Below are 20,034 nucleotides of genomic sequence, written 5' to 3'. Positions count from 1 at the left end.
TTAATATGAATGATCTTGACCTTCATTCAAGGACACAGAGGCCAAGACATTTAAAACCTTTAAGCGGCATGCTGAAATGTTTGTAAATATAATTGGCCTTAACCTTCATTGAAGTTCAATTGGGCCAAATAACCTTAAATCTTTAAAAACAGTTGTTGTGTCTAGGTCGTGGCAGGCGAAAAGTGACCATACCTCTTTCAAAACTAACTAGGTCTATGCGCCTTAGTAAAAGACTGTTTGTTTCATCATCAATTATTTCACAATGAGTTAAGGGGCTCCCCTTTCTTTCACATCCCTTCCTACTAAAGGCGCCTCTCCCTCTCTAGTTTTATGAAGTCGTTATCGTGATTTCACAGTAGGAAGATTAATCAGCCTTGGAAACATTGAATAAATCAACGAAAACATATAATAAAATGTGTTAATTATAATTTCTACTACAATATTTTACTCCAGAAACGAGAAATACATAGTCAGTAATGGAACACAATAAATATTCGAAGTCAAGCACCTTTATCAATTGAAGTCTCAGCACCAAAATCTAAATTTTTTTTAAATCAAGATAATAAGCCGTAGCTTTTCTTTTATTCTTTTCTTTTTTTAGAAAATCCTAGACTTATATTCGAAACTGACCTATTTTCAAATCCGTCTTATTTTCGAAGTCATATATCATGTAAGTCATGGCAAGCTTACTTAAAGGATGAGCTTAGTTTTGTTACATTTCATCATTGTTTAAATCTAAACAAAAATAACTTAAGTACATGAAAATATTTGGTAATTCAAATTTGAATGATCAGTAACCAGGATTTTATTTATACACGTACAAGAACAATATGTCAATTTTGTATTGTTCACAATTCCAATAACGTTAGCTTATTTTTTTAGATAATTTTCTTGGAAGGAATCAGTTTTAATTTCAAGTGCGGCCTGTTTTCAAAGCCGGCATATTTACAAGACACATATGACAAACAAACAAAAATAAAAAAAATCAAAGGCTTACTTTCAAGATAGGCCTATTTTTGGTTCAGACTTATTACCGCGATTTTAGGTTATACAAGATTGGCTATGAACTTTCTTGAAATTCCTCCTTTTGCCTCTTAAATATACAGTACTTAGCAGATACATACAATGGTAAGACACTAGGAAAGTCTAAAGTCAGCGGCTATCTCTCGTGAATTCAGCCATCTTAGTGTAGAGAAAAGGATAATTAAGTACATACATTAACATATTTTTGTTTGATATGTTGAACATTTAAAGGCACATAAAATCAAATTCAGGTTGGAAATTTAGTTGAACAAGATTAAACAGAAGAACTACCTTGTTCCAATTCGTTTGCTTCTATTTCGTGACATTTTCATTGCGGCCCAGAAAAAAAGAACCAAGAGCCTAAACATTATCAAAGAATGACAAAACATAGTTCAGAGGAACTAACACTCTGTCTCGTCGGGTAATCTAATACCGGTCAAATGTGTCAGTATCTTCGGTGGAATATTCGGGAAATGCGTTAATAACGATAACTTTGGTTATACATGTACAGTACGAGTCTAGCCAAGCAGGTGTAAATACACTGCCTTACAAAAGTTCTATTACATGTACAATATCACATAAAGTACGGAAACATGTAAACCTTGTTATTACAGGCATCAGTATATATTATTCATCAATTTATTTATCTTCTCTAACTCATTTATTGCATTTTTGAGAGTTTCCTTAGAGATAAATTGGCAGCAAAATTTAACGTAGGTAACAGAACGTTTGGAGGGCAGTGTATAAAATTTGAAATTGCACTATAGGGGAAAACATTGTGAAGGGAAGAGTGCCAAGAATAAACGAGAATTTTGTTTAAAAATATAGATATTATAGTTACCACAGACTTTGACCTCAAATGCCGCTATATTCATAATCAATACCAGCATCAATAACATGTTAAAAATAAATAAAAGTGCAATAAATCATTCGGAAAGAGAATACCCATTCCAACACCTTCGGGTTATAAGGGGGTAAACATTTTCTTATCGCGAATTCTATATTGATTCTCTCGCAATAGCATTACACCCCGTAACAAATATTATACAAGTGATGATACCAAAAATATTTTTATACTATTGTCCTATCAGCAAGTGCCCGAAAGTCAGCGGAGGAATGTACCTACACTTACATTCATACATGGTAAATTATGTCTGTATTGCGAATCACAACAAAAGTACAGAACGGTTTTTAAGTTTCACACCATTGCTTTTAGTTTACAATGCGAATTGTCGTAGTCGTTTGGGACACAGTTCGTTTTGAAGTTTTTGAAAAAGTATTTCATTTAGGATTGTTTTGTCTATTTAGTTTTTCATCCATCCGATCAGTGAGATCTCTTATCTCATAATATCCTTCAGGTACTTCATCTGTTTTCACATTCTTCGCCAGGTGACGACACAAGTTACCGAGCTCTGCATTTGACTTTTGCATGATATTCATTCCTGCAGTAATATGAATTGTTAATCTTCGAAACATCATGTTTTTCAGATTTTCTTTTGAATATTCGTTTCTGATGATTTCATCTGACCATCTATCAAGGTATTCTCTTGGGTTAGCCTTGTAACCGGCCATCTTATATTTATATTTTATCGTATTTATAGAAGCTGAAATTGGAAGAACTGTCACCGCCCCGACTAGCCCTAAAGGTATCCAAAGAGGTGCTGTTATTACTAGTGCAGCAATTTCACCACCACTTAACTCGTTGTCATCTTGTCCAAACTGTATTGTCTTTGTGTTGTCAACATCAGGGCACGATGTTTCACCGCTGGGTCCCTCCAGAATGCTTTCGATCTTTTTCTTGATGGTACTGAGCTTCGCAGTGAGAGTAGACATTCTGTCTTCCATATCCTGTATCATTTGCTGAGACAATGCAATTCTTTCAGAGAAAGATTCTGTGATGAAGGCCCTGATGGTGACGAAAGCTTTCTCTTTAACCGCATTATAGTCAGTTCCTTTAGGCATGTTACTTTTTTTCCAAGGGAAAATGTGCTGCCTGTTTTCTATGTTATTCAAGTATTGATAAAAGTCCTCTACTACCTTGTTTTGGATATGAACAGCCATTGTAACGATATTTGCCTTTCCCTACAACATAAAATATAAAGATTGTAATTAATTGACACAAAGTTTGTTTGTTTTATTTGTTTGTTTGATTGATTAATTAACGTCCTATTAACAGCTATGGTCATGTAAGGACGGTCTCCCATGTATGCGGTGTGTTGCGTGTATGTTGTACGAGGTGCGTGTTTTGGGAGACTGCTGTATATTCGTGTTGCGTCTTCTTATATAGTGGAACTGTTGCCCTTTTAATAGTGCTATATCACTGAAGCATGCCGCCGAAGACACCAAGCATCACACCCCAGTAACCACTCTATAGTCGCGCCGTGTGATCACAATATATTTGGTTTTATTCTTGAAAGTAAGAATCATGAAACTGAAACAGTTCGTTAAATTTTACGTCATATTAACAGCTAGGGTCATGTAAGGACTTGCATGGTTAGATGATGGAGGAAAACCAGAGTACCCACAGAAAAACCACCGATCAGCGGTCAGTACCTTGCACCTTCCCCACATGGGATTTGAACACGCACAAGCCCTGGTAATATTCCGGGACATCTTAACCACTCGGCCACCGCGACTCTTCAAACACGTTCAAACGTTAATGTTTGATTGTTAAAGTGTTGAGTGAATCCTATATTTGAATCATATTTTAATTCATCCTTTGCATTGATGTTGAGGTTACACTAAGGCTGGTATGGAATTCTTTCCGCACGAGTGAGTTGATTCTTAAAGTTTAAATAACACACGATCCTTAGCGAGTGATGGATATTACTGTATTTAAGAAGCCAATTAAACTGCATCATTGTGTGCATTAAATATTTCATTTATGAGTTAGATATTTTTTATATATTTTATCTTATATTATTTGTTTATATATCTGGTATATTTATGTACAATGTAGTATCTAGTCTAGTACAATGTACGATATTGCAACACATATTTTATACTTTGAAACAAGATTAAATACCATTCCCACAAAATCCCTCCAGTAGCTCCAGAAAATTTTGTCAAAGAATAGTCAACCAATTGTCGTATTGTAAACACTCAAGATGATCGAATGCAAGTATTATGTACACGATGATAATGTATATATATTGCTTAGGAGGACTCTTTAGCTTCATCACACAACTAAATATTCAGTTGTTCATGATAAGTAACTACATGTAGTTCCGGCTAACATGCACAACATAATTTTGACTGAGGACGCCATTTATTTTGGTCTGGAAAGTCACGTGTTTGTCTACTGATTAAAAATGACGCGGTGTGCATATTCAAACACTATTATTTTATCATTTATTTGTTTTGAACTTGGGACCTCTTTGGTGGGTAATTAGGGGAATTTATTAAATTTTTATAATAGATGTATCCTAATTTTGTTTTGTTGATTTATGGATCAACAAGATACGGATTATACGGCTTTAATATATATAGGCCATTAGTTTAGTTTGGCCAATAACTGTACCACTTTTAAAATTTCCCGCGAAAATTTTCCTCGCGTACGACTTCATCATACTCAAATTTCTAACCATACAAATGGGTGTAACAGAATAAGATTAGCGACACATAACGCAAACTTTTAACTAATTTTAATTCATCATAACCTGAAATAATGAGCATAAAATGAACTGATCTGACATATAGTTATTATTTTTTTTTTATTAAAATGCTATCAATATCAAACATACAAATACCTTTTCGTATATCGATACCATTTCATCGGCAAGGCCTTGTAGACTTTTAACTTTCGCTTGTTTCTCCTCGACCGACAATAATGCGTGGGTTACCGTTGCATCTACGAAGGTTTTCATATGTTTAAACACGCTGAGCAGCAACCTTTAACACAAAGAAGATAACTAAAGGTACATGACTTAATCATTTGATATAAAATTGTACAATTGTATTTGCATTTGCAAACCTTACTTTTTATTTTCTGCAAGCCTTGAAATGAACCAAATTTCTTATATAGATATTTCGCATAACTCAACGGGAACCTGCTTTATGGAGAACATTAAAGTCAAACATGACGTAAAATCGTAGTTCATTTTATGATGTAAAATTGTCATATTATACTTGTTGTGTCACATGCTAAAATATTGCAAAGTCATTGAAAATCATTCATTTTCTTATATACGAGTACGAGATAGTTTTATACCATACTTTTTTTGCAATGTATGCGTCATTAGTGTACTATTACGCTATCACCGTGTGTTCCGATAGGTGGGCGGGGGAAACTACATAATAGACAATAGTCGCACGGAGGTAACGGTACTGTCAATAGGGGCATGTATCATATTAAATTATCATTACAAATGTACATATGTACATATTTAAGCTCATTGAATAATGAGTTTAAAAAATTACAAACACATTTCCTTTTCACAATCTGTTTGTAATTCCTCCATATTGTAAAAATGGTAGATAGTAGATAGGTCTATTTATGGATTGATAGAATCTTTCACTACCTAGAGGGTGTAACAACGAAATCACAACCCGAGGGGTTATTCATGAATGTCTTACCCGAGGCTTGACGCATTATGAACATGGTTCCGTCGTTTGCACGTCAATATTGATGACGTCATTGTAACGGGCAATACGTTCAATAACAACTCCAATCAAACAAATGGGCTATACGGTAAGCTCTTACATCCTAAAAGCGGTTAAATACTCAATAATGAGTGCTCTACTTGAGATCACGGAGGAGAGTAGTGAATATAATCGGGTATCCTAAATATATACTGTACTTAACTTACATACCTCTTGTGGACTTTCGACCTGGCGCTGCAACAGTGTTCAACAATTTCGCGAATCCTGTCCAGGACTGTTTCGTAATCTTTGATCGCTGACTTGTAGTCTTCCGGGATACTAGTTGTGTTTTGCCATCTTAAAACCTGTGAACAAATTTATCTCTACCGTTGTTTATGTAATAAATTTTCATAAAGAAGAAAATCACACGTTATCGTCGATGTTATTGAAATATCAAGTACGATATTGTGACTTAAATGCTAGTTTTATTAGAGAGCATTAAATCGCACTTGCATTTATTTTCTTATATAAATATTACATAGCACATAAGTTGTTCTAGGGAAACATGATATACAAGACGTCGTCATCGACGTCTTCAAATATCAATTATGCTAACGTTTTAGTGATGTGCGACGCCAACAGCGAAAACTCGAAAAAGGACTAATCGATTGCGTATGAATAACCTTATCTAAACATTGATACTTGGACTGAATTATTATCATACCCAACATTATTACGATTGGTTTTTAAAAAAGCTTCATAGTCTCGTATAAAGCACTGTATTCATCACAACTTGTGATTTACTTACATATTTTACGCTAAGAGGAACGAATTGGTCCTCATGAAACTTTGGCCAGACCGTCTTCATTTTCCTGATGATTTTCTGGCGATGGTCATGTCTTTCTTCCTCCGGAATTTGATCCCATTTGTTACCGATGAATAGTATTTTTGTGGGGTCAAATGAAGGGATTTTGCCTTCTTCACGTAGCTGTTTTATTTCGTCTAGTATCAAAACGCCCTTGTGAAAAAAGAAGTATTTGTATTACGTAATATTGTCGCTTGATGAAGTTATATAAGTCTAATATCGATTTGTTCGATATTACTTAATAACTTTGTGAATACGAGTATCACTCAGGCAAATTCTTTTACATAACCAATAAGCAAAATATAGCATAAATGTATTGTTCTACATTTCTTATGAAACATATAACGTAAAACATTGACAAATTCCACAACATTGTTAAGTATTTTAATTAATATCGTTGAAATATCAAATCGTTGATCAATACGATTAAGCAGGTACAATATTAACTCTGTACCCATACCCGAGCCAAAGTCACGCACGTTAAACAAATGAACTACATAACCACTGAGAAGGTGATAAAATGATTTTTAGGCAAGACAATTCACCTAATAAGGTAAACACACTACTGTCAGAGCGATTTGAGCAGTTCTAGCCAAAAGTTGCATTACTTTACGAGCAAGGGACAGGGTTCGGCATACAAGAAGTTCGACCACAGTGTGTAATGGCGGAGAGCGAGCAAGTTTGAATATTTCACACACGTGTCACCACCATAGGCGTTTCAGGCATATCACAGTAAAACTGACTGATGTAATTTCCATTAGAAGTTGTTTTATCTGATATATATACAAATTTTAATGTTCTCTTAGAATGAATTGTCCCTTTAATAACTTTGTGAATACGAGTATACCCTTTGTTACTTTTGACCCAAACCGCAGCATTACTGACGTGATATGGCTGTTTCTATCACCCCAAACGCTGTACGATTCCTGTTCCAGACCATTGACATTTTAAACCAAAAATTTGCATCCAGAGAGTTCAAAATGAAAGGGAACTTAGTAAGGAGAGGAAATGTGAGTTGGGTTTTAGCTTTAGCTTGATAATGGTTCGAAATTTGATAGTCTGATTTTATATTTCATAGATATATTTACTTACTCTGTCTTCAGCTATTCCTATTGAAACTGTGGTATTGAGAATAAAGATGATCCCCATAGCTTTGGGTAGGTACTTCACCAGTGACTTCGTAACTTGTTCATTTTCACCGAATCCAGGTGTGTCCACCAGGTACACATTGTCCTTAAATGTTATGATTTTATTAAGCATTTCAAAAGTGAAACATTGGTTGACTCATTATATTTTATATTTAGGTACTGGAAATCTTTTGAACTTTCCTTTTTACCATCATATTAATCAGTACAAATAAAAAAAATAATCGACTAAGAAATATATAGACTTTCAACACGATTTATATTTCCATGTTTGATGTTTTGCTCACACGTTTTGCCCATCATCAACTTTTCGTTCGTGGTCCGTGGTCCGTCTCAAAGTCCATAGGTAGGTTTTCTAGGTTTTAAGGACCCTAGTTGTGCATATTGCATTTTGAGACAGCCATCTTTGATTTTGATAATTGAAGTTTATTACTTATATTTGTCAGAACGTACTGAAGGGATCTATCTTAAATTTACTATGTACACACCCCATGGACCTTGGTTGTGCATAATGGATTTTGAGACCGATAGGTCAACAAGATGGCCGATAGGCCGCCATCTTTGATTTTGATAGATGAATATCGTTACCTCTATTTCTGGAAGTACTGAAGGGATCTATCTCAAATTTTATATGTAGTTTATAGCCACAGTGTGGAAACTTGTCGAACGTAGATCAATCTTTGGTCGGCACCAAGATCACCCTGGGATCTCTCAGTTTGATTACATGTTGGATTCAATCTTGCATCACAAGGTTTTAAGATACGCTATGGGTACTTGGTACTGTGCGAAAAAGTGCTTAAGTTCATACCCATGTCTAAAAATACGGAAACGAAAAGCGAATCTTAATCTAAAGGATGTATTAGTGAACTTAAAAAAGTTGTATATTTTAATTATTTCAAAGCAATATATGTAAGTACTGGGTTACCTCCAATATAGAACTAGGTACAAAGATCTCAATACATCTGTCAAGGGCCTCATCACAGTTGTCTTCGTTCACCAGTTCCTGTAATTCGTCTTGGAACTCCTTATCAGATTTTCCATCTGCGCTGATGATCTTGGTCCCAAACAAGTCAGAGCCACCAAACGAGCTGACGCGTGCTTCAAGTTTCCTTCCTTTCTTTATACAACACATGCAGTGAGTACAAGGGGCAGCTAACTCTGGTAAGACTTTTCGACCGATCAGTAGATTCAGGAAGCTGCTTTTCCCAGCACTAGTTTCCCCTTAAACAGTGAAATGTAAACATACTCAGATGTTATTATTAATCACTATCAAATAAGAAAAAAATATATTATAAATACAGAAATGAAGTTTCTCATTCTAATATGACGTGATCTAGACTAACTAAATATAATTATAAAAAAAATTAAATTGAAATTCATTAAACGAGTTTTATCGTTAATACAGTCCAATTATATATTAGATGATAATTTCGTATCACACGTCATAAAGAGAAAAGCAAGAAAGAAAAGGGAAAGAATGGAAAGCGTAAACATGCATTTATATATTATTTTTGTCCAAAAGAAACATGACGACCATTCTTAATACAAATGTATCTACTTTACCACTCATAAGACGTCAAATACATAATTTGTAGACTTGCCGTATTATTTTCCTTCGAAAAGACCATCATATTTATATGTGAAAAAAAATAATGTCTCGGTGTGAATTTGATATTTTATACGGTTCAGTTTTATTAAGTATGAGGTAAGTGATATCAAACAAGCAAGATAAAATGCATACAGAAGTTTTAATAATGGTTTGCACAAACATTTCTTTGCTCCATTAGCAGTAATAGGCACCAATTGTAGCTGTAAAGTGGACACCATTATCTGTCTAAAAGTCTTTTGAGCTACAATATTGCAGTTAATTTAAAACATGATGCCATATATATTGCTTTGTTCATATTTTTTCTCCGTACCACCTTTTATCGAAAACTTTTCCGTCCTATAACGTGAGTAGCTTCTATAGGTATGTTCTAGTTTGAAAGACTTTTGAATTGTTTTTCCAATCTTGTTGTAAATAATTGTAATAAAATAGGTTTGTTAGTCAAGGCTATATACAGCTGAGCTACGTTTTTGAAAAAAAGCAGTAGGGAGCTTGTAAATTTAACCAAGTAAGTATTATATCGTGTAAATGAAAATACAATAATACAAAATACATAACATGTGTATTAATCTGCTTTAAATCTGACAGACATGGTAAATTAGTCATTAAAATGTCTTGTGATAGCTATTGTTATTTTCCTTTATGTCAATATCACCTTTGTGTATTAAATTTTCTTGCAAACCATGTCCCACACTCATCGTTATTCCTGTTCCCATATTATCATTAAACAGCAGTACTAGGCCTAACAAGGACGAAACAAGTTATTTGTATTGTCTGTATTATTTGTATTATCCCCGAGTCAAACCTTCTACGTCCATGTTACACATCAGAAACAAAATATCAAAATCAGAGTCTGAGAGACATTGTAAATTAGTCGTTAAAATGTCTTGTGATAGCTACTGTTATTTTCCTTTACGTCACCTTTGTGTATTAAATTTTCTTTGCTGTTTTAATTAATGTTATACTCATATTTCAAAGGTATGTCAATAAATTACCGATAACAAGAATTGGACGATCGGCTTCTCTCAGGTCCGTTATTCCTTGTTTCACATGTTCAAAAAAATCAGGATCGTGCTGTAGGACAAGGTCCTTGACCAATGCGCTGTTCTCTGTACAAGTTTTGACGTCGTTGTAAACGTCAACTAGTAGTGCGCAGTCTCTGTCATCTTTGGCAGTTAACAGTTTCAGCTTATCCTGAAACTAGACATAACACGAAATGAAATACATGTACATTCCAACCATTTTGAAATAGTTCATTTAGACGACGTAGTATTTATAGAGTTTAATTGATTATTTAATGTTGATGTATTTTGATTACATATTAAGATATACGGTCTTACTTTAAGATAATTGGCTTACCTGCGTCCTTGAGATTGCTACTTGAGCCATGCTTAGAGTTCTATCCAGTTAAGTATAAATGTGCATGTCTGTCTGTTATTTCAAGTAAAAAAATGAATAATCAATTATCACATAAATATAGCTAACACATGTGAAATTTGATAACACCAAAACTGTTTCGTTATTAGAGTGTAATTTCGAGGAAAAACAAAGGGGTTGGAGTATAAAAGGGTAGTGATTATCTTTTTCAATTTGAATGTTCAAACTGGTTTTCCATTTGTGTTTGGGCACAAAAGTTCGTTTCATTGTTCCTTTATTTGCCTGTTATTTACAAACAGAATCAAGGTTTAAGATCCAGCTTAAACTAGTGATATTTTGTGCGTCTATATATCACCTCTTAGGTATACTTGAACATAACTAAGTTGATAAAAAGTGTGTATGCATCACGCCTAACATAAGGTATAACTGTTGAGTCGTGGATTGTTGAAAAAGTTGCTTGACAAAATGTGTAAAAATTGTAGAGACTTAGAGAGAAAAGGAACATATCAATTTTACAATCATGAAAGTTTAGATTGGAAAGATAAAGTACAATTTTTCGATTATAAAGCAGCCATCCTAGATTAAGAACAATGATTTCGTATACTGTATAATATATGAAGTGTCTTACCTATGCATCTACAGGGAGTGTAGAAGACTTAACTTAGTCCCGGAACAGAACAAAGCTTTTCTAAAGTGAGTTTGGCGTAGAAGACTTTAGATAGTCCTGAGACAGAACAAATCTTACCAGACAGAAAACACTTATCTATCCTATATGACCTTGGTTTTATCAACATCTCGTTTTCCTATCTTAAGTATCCCGGAAAGTCTATATATAGCGTACGTATGATATTATCCACATGGATCTGAGAATTAGTTACAGTTTATATAATCATGGACCCATCAGAGTGCCCATAGACCATTTCTACACGTTTTAGGGATCTAGTAAAAAAATCGGTAAAAAACCTCTTCTACAATGCACTATACACGTGGAAGAGGATTTTAATAGATTTTTTTTACAGAGACCTCTAAAACGTCTAGTAACTGGTGGGTCCATGCTTATATGAACTGTAACTAATTCTCAGATCCCTGTGATATTAGCATATGGTTGTAGGGAGGTTCAGGCTAAACAGATATGGTGGCTTCAGGACTTTAGTCTGTACATTCCGGTTTGATCTGGTGGCGTACGTAACCTTGATACGAGCTTAAAACAACTGATAAAAGGCCAATTCATTGAATGTAACCGTTACCTAGTATTTACATAAACATAAACAAACATAAGTCCCTGGGGGCCGCGGTGGCCGAGTGGTTAAGATGTACCGACATATTACCACATGCCCTCCACCTCTGGGTCGCGAGTTCGAATCCAATGTGGGGCAGTTGCCAGGTACTGACCGCTGGTCGGTGGTTTTTCTCCGGGTACTCCGGCTTTCCTCCACCAACAAACCTGGCACGTCCTGGCTGTTAATAGGACGTTAAACTAATCAAACCAAACCTGGCTGTTAATAGGACGTTAAACTAATCAAACCAAACCAAACCAAACATAAGTCCATCTACATGTATGTTTCTGGTGTATAACTTGGACCTAGTAGTTTTGACTCCGGGATAAGACAAATAACTTGTTTCGTCCTTGTTAGGCCTTGTACTGCTGTTTAATAATAATATGGGATCAGGAATAACGATGAAAGTGTGGGACATGATTTGCAAGATAGCTGATATAGACTTATAAGATAGGCAACCTTCACGTCAAATGATTGACAACATGAACAAATAGTCTATACCCTCGTAAACGCAGTTACTAGAGCTTCAAAATGAGACCTTATATACAAATATACTGTATGGCTTTGATATAGGACTTGATAATGTGTTGTGATATATGCATGATTTTTCTTCACAGAGAGCAGACTACAATGTACATGTGGGTGTAGGCCTTGACTACCTAGCATTTCTCGTCGTTAATCTGGTCAAATTCATCCCTTGACTACCTAGCATTTCTCGTCGTTAATCTGGTCAAATTCATCCCTAACAAAATAGATAAATTTAGTTTCCTTGTGTCAAATTGGGTGTATAAAATGAAATATTCCCATTAAAACAATTCACGTGGCGGTTTGTTTGCCCACCCTCGGGTCGTTGCGAAATCTTCAAGCTTAGCCCTTGGATGACATAACGACTCTCGGCTGGTAAAATCGTGATTATACACTGTGTATTATCTTCCTACTGTACGATAGCGCAGCGCATTTCTCCGAAATGTGATCGTCTTTGGCCACGTGACCCGGTCTTCTTGATAAACCGTTTAACCTGAAATTTTCTGGAGTGTATGCATTGATCGCAAATAGATATTACTATAAAAACAAATCTACTTTAAATGGCCACCGTTTTTTAATTGTTTTTTATTGCAGAGGGGAAAATTTGAAGCATCATTTGCGTATGTCCCATAAATGCTAGATATACGTATATATACAGTGACTTATATTTTCGGATTTCTAACTGTTACCCTTCTTTGTATACTTATCACAAAAACTAAATGATCGTATCGATTGCCACTCGATTTATTCAAGAAGTTTTAGTAGTGAGTACATATTTAAGCATTAAACTAACTTCCTGTGGCATCTATGGTCTATATAGATGCCATAGGAAGATAGTTTAATGCTTATATTTACATTATCAACTCATTTTAGGGTCTCTGCATTAACTTTGTTTAAGCTAGACTATGGAAACCGTTTATCAACGACGATTTAATCCACAAGATGGAACAGCCATTTTGACGGTGATCAGTTGACGTCACCACGTCAACATCAGTGACGTCATAAAGCTCACGTTTTGGGTGTCGGTTATACCTTCATATCCTTCAATTTGCCTTGGTCAGTTTATATAGTAGAAATTACAAGTAAATGTAAATATTGAGATAAACACTTTTATGCGTAAATCAAATCAAAATGAATTTTGTCATGGTGTATCTCTGATCACCTTCTCAAACGACGTTTTGCAAAGTACGATTACAAAGGCAGCAAATGTTACTCGGCGGTAAACTGTATTACTGTAAAATCGTTAATTGTCGTTGGGGTTTAATTTTCGTGGATTTTGTTTCCTGACCAAAATCAACGATTTACGTCCCTACTAAAAGATGATAATTTTAATGAATTTATACCAATGTCAGAGTAAGCATATGTGTCCTTAGGATATTTTAGGAGTACAATAAAAAGTTCAAAGCGTCAGTTGAAAAGTATTGTTCAAACAAAGATTATTTTCACAATTTTGTAGGCTAAATCTACCAACGAATAATTGGATTATGAAATAATCAACGCTGACACAATAGTTGTTTCGTGGGACACCTGTAAAACACTGGTCAAGTACAAACTCTAGGTAATGATTGTAACCGTGTTGTTTGGGAGATCTTAGTTCCGATCGAGTGAACACAAAGTTCGACTGTGATGTACTGTAAGATCTTCTCCGTGAATTTAAGTGCCAAAGAAATTGTAAAATTTTATTATCTGCGAAAAATGAACCCAACGAAAATAAATGATTTCACAGTATTTAAGTTCATTCTTTTACTTCAAATATTCAATAATGATTGTATTGACACACAGTGGACTCTCCTCTCTCCGTGTCAATGTTATCAATACAAAAGCATGATAACCTAATTCGACTGTACACGCAAGGAACATAAAAAATAAGAAAAAAATAAAAAATTTTGTTACTATCTCACATACGGTAAATCTCGTCCGATATAGATTCTAATCAGGTTGTACGTACCTAGGTATGATAACGTAATATCAATCAGCGTAGGATTAAATTTGTTATATTTGTAGGTGAATGTCATCAAACAAAGCAGTAAAATCGATATTTAGGATTCTATCTTTCCACGATACTTTTAGGGAAAAGATTTCTCCGACAAACATGATGATACATGTATTTTATGTGCGAGTTACTTTTATGATAATTTTTACTTGGGCAGTAATTCAAATAATACGGGAAAAAAATTCCAGTAGTTTGTCTCGGAAGTATGGTCTCATACAGTAAGCATAAGATGCTAACACTTTTAAACCCCCTGGTCGAGATATGTTTTAGAGGGTTTGGTATAGTTAACATTTTCGTAATCATGAATCATTTTGATTAAATCTGTCAATCCGTAAATTAGATATTATTAAGCTGTGTAATTTTGTATCCATTAAATAAAAAACATAAGTGTTAAAGTTGCTTTTTGTTTAATTACTTCTAATATTGATTCCATTACATTAGTAAATGGGACGTTAAAGGTAGTTTTGAAGTGCTGTTTCCTTGAGACTTTATCGCACGAATTGCAACATTTCTTTGGCATATTTTTTCAGGCTGTAAAGTTTAAATCTTTAGGACAATTTCAGTTGCATGCGATAAATTTAAAGTTAACATTATATATTATTTTGATCCAGGTAATTGACACCAGAGACTCCAGTAAATACACATATATGTATAAATAGTATAAGTATGTTTATACGTCTCTATCTGTCTAAAGTAGATGATATGGTGTAAACTGTATTTACCTCACATTGATAATTTAGTAGGAAAGTTACCATTAAAAAAAGGAAGTCTCCTGTATTAATGTCACGTTCACCCTTTTCATTGTGCTTTTTGATATATGTAACTTAATAACCACATTGTCGTCAACATATTTGATGAACTTTGCTGCAATCTCGGAGTAGACGTAAATAATTTAAAAAATCAAGAAGTCCCACGCTTCGCTCCTTACTCAACTCATCGTCTGAATCTTCGGCTGAGTTCGCTTCGCTTTCGTACTCATTCCGTTTTCCTTTTCATTAATTCGTTTGTCGGAAAAGCTGATTTCTCTTTGCTTTATACTGAACTCATCTACGAAAACTCTGGGTGTTTTCATTTCGCCAGAAACTTCGATTTTCAATTATCTTATCGTTGAAAACTCAGATTTCGCTTCGCTTCTCAATTAACCCACCGTCAGAATCTCCTGCTGATTTCGCATGGCTACTCACTCAATCCATCGTCGGAAATCTTGGGTAAAATAAGACTTCATTCGATAGGTTCAGCAATGATACTTTTTTTTGTGCGTCATGTGCAGTTTATTTCCAATACAAATTTTAAAAATCTAGATTTATCGGCACAGTAAATATACAAATGAATCATAATACCAATCTTTTACATGTTAGCAGGTATAAGCATCATAATATACATATACCTGCCTACAGAATAGTGTATATTGCACATTGTACATGCATTAGAATACCGAACATTTTAATACATGTTTATCAGTTAACATCGAGAAGAAAAAAACTCCTATTTGTGGTAATACTTATAACTATAATATGTATAAACTGGATAATAATATATATATATATGGACATCAGATAATTCATCTTTGTATCATTATAACAAAACACAGAACATATGTATTTTTAGGTCATCTGACCCGAAGGGTCAGGATGACCTATAGTCATCATGCTTCGTCCGTCGTCGTGCGCCGTGCGCCGTCCGCCGTCCGTAAACTTTTCACATTTCAATCTTCTTCTCAAGTTTGACCAGTGGGATTGAGCTGAAACTTACATGAAATGATCCTGACATGGTCCCGACAAAGTGTTGTTATTTTTCGGGTCGATCCGAAATCCAAGATGGCCGCCACAGCCGCCATCTTGAAAACACATTTTGAACTTCTTCTCAAGTTCTACCAGTGCGATTTGGCTGAGACTTGCATGAAATGATCCTGACATGGTCCCGACAAAGTGTTGTTATTTTTTGGGTCGATCCGAAATCCAAGATGGCCGCCACAGCCGCCATCTTGAAAACACATTTTGAACTTCTTCTCAAGTTCTACCGGTGCGATTTGGCTGAAACTTGCATAAAAATGATCCTGACATAGTCCCGACAAAGTGTTGTTATTTTTCGGGTTGATCCGAAATCCAAGATGGCCGCCACAGCCGCCATCTTGAAAACACATTTTGAACTTCTTCTCAAGTTCTACTAGTGCGATTTGGCTGAAACTTGCATGAAATGATCCTGACATAGTCCCGACAAAGTGTTGTTATTTTTCGGGTTGATCCGAAATCCAAGCCGCCATCTTGAAAACACATTTTGAACTTCTTCTCAAGTTGTACCGGTGTAATTTGGCTGAAACTTGCATGAAATGATCCTGACATGGTCCCGACAAAGTGTTGCTTATTTCCGGGTCGATCCAAAATCCAAGATGGCCGCCACAGCCGCCATCTTGAAAACACATTTTGAACTTCTTCTCAAGTTCTACCGGTGCGATTTGGCTGAGACTTGCATGAAATGATCCTGACATGGTCCCCGACAAAGTGTTCTTATTTTTCGGGTTGATCCGAAATCCAAGATGGCCGCCACAGCTGCCATCTTGAAAACACATTTTGAACTTCTTCTCAAGTTCTACCGGTTCGATTTGGCTGAAACTTGCATGAAAGGAGCCTGACATGGTCCCAACAAAGTGTTGTTACATCTCTGGTTGATCCCCAATCGAAGATGGCAACCATGACACTATATCTAATTAATTTCCTATATGATTATTGCCAAGGTACTCAGATGACCGTTAAGGCCCATGGGCCTCTTGTTGCATATATGATCAATTTTATCAAAACATATACACATAATCACTGTACATATAAAATCATATATCAATTTTATTATTGATTACATTTTTTAAATGCAATTTGTAGACTATAATGAGCATATATTTTTATTTTTAAAATAAAATGAAAAAAAAAAACAATTACCCAAATGTACAACATAACTGTTATCTAGTATTTTACTTAGTTTAAATAAAACCAATACATATGTATTTTGTTTACTTGTTTGTTCATCCTTGTCTTCATAATCGATTTAGGTTATCATGTATTTGTGCGCATGACAGTTACAGGGAAAGTAGAGAGCATAGTCCATTTTATGTCAATGCGTTCATCATTGACTATTGAAAGTAAAAGGATGAGCTGAAATAATATAGTTCACGGCCGTGTAACATTTGCTTCGTGCCTTTGTAACCGTACTATGTAAATCACCGTTGGAGAAGGTGAGTATAACGTTTGAAAGTATATATATATGTTCTCACTACAAACGGTAATCCGCTAAACCTGCCTATATTATGAGTTTCATTTTTTAATCAGTTTGCTTAATATATATTAGCCAAAAAAAGAATAAAAAACAAACATATAAGCAGGTTTAGTGGACTATCCAAAAGGTACTTGAATTAATGTAGAGGTGGCAATGGGTACCATCATACAGTTATTTTGAGATAGATATGTATATAAAGGTTGTGTTAAGTTAAAGGCAATACAACAGAAATAAGAAAACATGAGCTAACGTTTATGCTTCTATTATTTATGGGGCATACGCAAGCAATGCTTAAAAAATCAACCTAGAAACAGTTGTTTGTGTCTGACATTTTGGTAATATGAATCGTTGAGAAGAACAACTATGGTCACCTAAAGTAGATAAGGCTTTAATAGTAATACAGCTGTTATTTACATGTATATGTAACATGATAATGCGAGATGTTCGATGCATGCACTGCAATACATTTCATGTTGAATAGTTTATCCAGGAGACAGAGTCACGTGTCCAGAGACGAGCACTTTTCGGAGAAACGCGCTTCGCTATAGTGCAATAGGAAGATAATATAAAACCTTTGCCCTCATGATAGGATGACATCACGTACAATTTGACTACGATTCGAGGGTGGACAAACCGCCATGTTAATTGTTTAATAGAAATATTTTATTTTTACCCAATTTGACTCAAGGATATTTAACATGTCTTTTATATAGGCACGTGTTTTACCAGACAACATGCCGAAAATGCTTGGTAGCAAGACCTACATCCACATGTACGTTGTACAACAAAGCCTGCTGCAAAGAAAAACTATGCACTTATCACGACACATTATGAAGTACCTATTTCTAAGCCTAAAAACTGTCAGTAAATCTAGATCACCAATCAAGAAAATCATGCTTTTTATTTTCACCGTTATTACTGATCCAATCTTATCGTTTGATAAGATGTACTAGGTCTTACGAACACAACTGACAAAATAGAGTTGAATTTATGGTATATACTGGTATCTATCAGTAACATTCAATGAATGCTGATTGACCTTTAATCAGTTGTTAAAATTTATCTCATATTAAGGTTACGATCACTATAGGAGGAAACCGAAATACAGAGGTTGCAAAATCCTGACGCCGCCATATTTGTTTTACCCGGGACCTCCATTCGACTATATGATAATATCATACGTTAAACTGTAGACTTCACTAGAGAGGCCCACGAAAGGATCACCAGACGTTGACAAAACAGGGACAATATATTTAGATACAAATGTATAATTACATGAACATTTTGATATCATACCCCTCATCAGTCCGAGGGTCCAAATATCAGTCTTTCTATCCTCGGGCTGATATTTAGACCCTCGGGTGGATAAGGGGAGTGATACTTACTGTCATGTCATAAATTTTTTATCAAATGTTTTTCCTATGAAAGAAATTTAAATCATTATATTGTCAATGAATGTCATATTTAGATAAGATCAGAACAGGTCACGTCATATTGACTGCATGTTATTCATGAAATGTTAGTGTATAAAAAAAAGATCTTAAAAAAAAATAAGACGTATTTAACTACGAAATTGTGGTAAAAGTCATGAATAGTAATGAACAAAATTCTTAAATTCCTTCAAAATAAATGTTTGACCACTACTATAACTCGGAACATGGTATATCGCAAATCAAAAAGGGTAATATCAGTGCTAAACATATGATTTATAAATATATGTGAGTTAGAAGTTGAACCAATGTTGCGTGATTTTAGATGGTACAAAGATTACTGTGTATTACATGATATTGTGTTGACTGGTCAGAAACGATAATACATTGATTAGGTGTAGAATCACATATAAATCTATCAGTTTTGTTCTGTCACAGGACTATCTACAGTCCTCTACGCCAAACTCAATGTAAATACGTAGGTAAGGTATTTTCAAATGTCACACAGTATACAAAATCACGGTTCTTTGTACATGATTGCTGCTTTATTATTAAAAATATGGTCTTGAATTTCCCATCTAAACATTCATTATTGTAAATTAGACATGTTATTATTCTCAGATTCTCTAGAATACAAGCTTTGGTAGTTTAAGTTTCTTCAATCATTCTTGGTAGTGCAGCTTCTTCATCCCTACCGGTTGCGTTGTAAGTCACATCTTCATCCGCCATTTTCTTTGTAGACATTTTACTCATACAAGATTTGCTTAGTAGAACTGTTGACTAATGAAACATTTATATAGCGAATGAAATAATCTCCTTTTCTCCTTTCTATTATATGCTGCTTTAGTGCAGTGCCTGCTTTGTAATAATGATTTGACTCTAGCCATCCTCAATACTCCTGGGGTTACTATAACTGTCGTTATATCCTTCCCTGGACTATCTCAT

The 20,034-nt window shown here is 34.8% G+C and overlaps 1 protein-coding gene across 1 annotated transcript; it reads right to left on the bottom strand.

The window, feature by feature from the left end:
* Positions 1-409: 409 nt before the first annotated feature.
* On the bottom strand, positions 410-11,656 carry LOC138321700 (dynamin-like protein 2). Its single transcript, XM_069265593.1, has 9 exons — positions 11,226-11,656; positions 10,580-10,651; positions 10,216-10,420; positions 8,540-8,835; positions 7,562-7,702; positions 6,413-6,622; positions 5,836-5,969; positions 4,773-4,914; positions 410-3,105 (listed from the first exon to the last, which is right to left on the bottom strand). The coding sequence occupies exons 2-9, from the start codon at positions 10,607-10,609 to the stop codon at positions 2,305-2,307; spliced, it is 1,959 nt and encodes a 652-aa protein (XP_069121694.1). The 5' UTR covers positions 10,610-10,651; positions 11,226-11,656; the 3' UTR covers positions 410-2,304.
* Positions 11,657-20,034: the final 8,378 nt, after the last annotated feature.

Source organism: Argopecten irradians, chromosome 4, assembly GCF_041381155.1.
Source record: "Argopecten irradians isolate NY chromosome 4, Ai_NY, whole genome shotgun sequence".
Lineage (NCBI taxonomy): Eukaryota > Metazoa > Mollusca > Bivalvia > Pectinida > Pectinidae > Argopecten > Argopecten irradians.
Note: the sequence above shows the minus strand (reverse complement) of the source record. Positions and strands in the feature narration are given on the sequence as shown.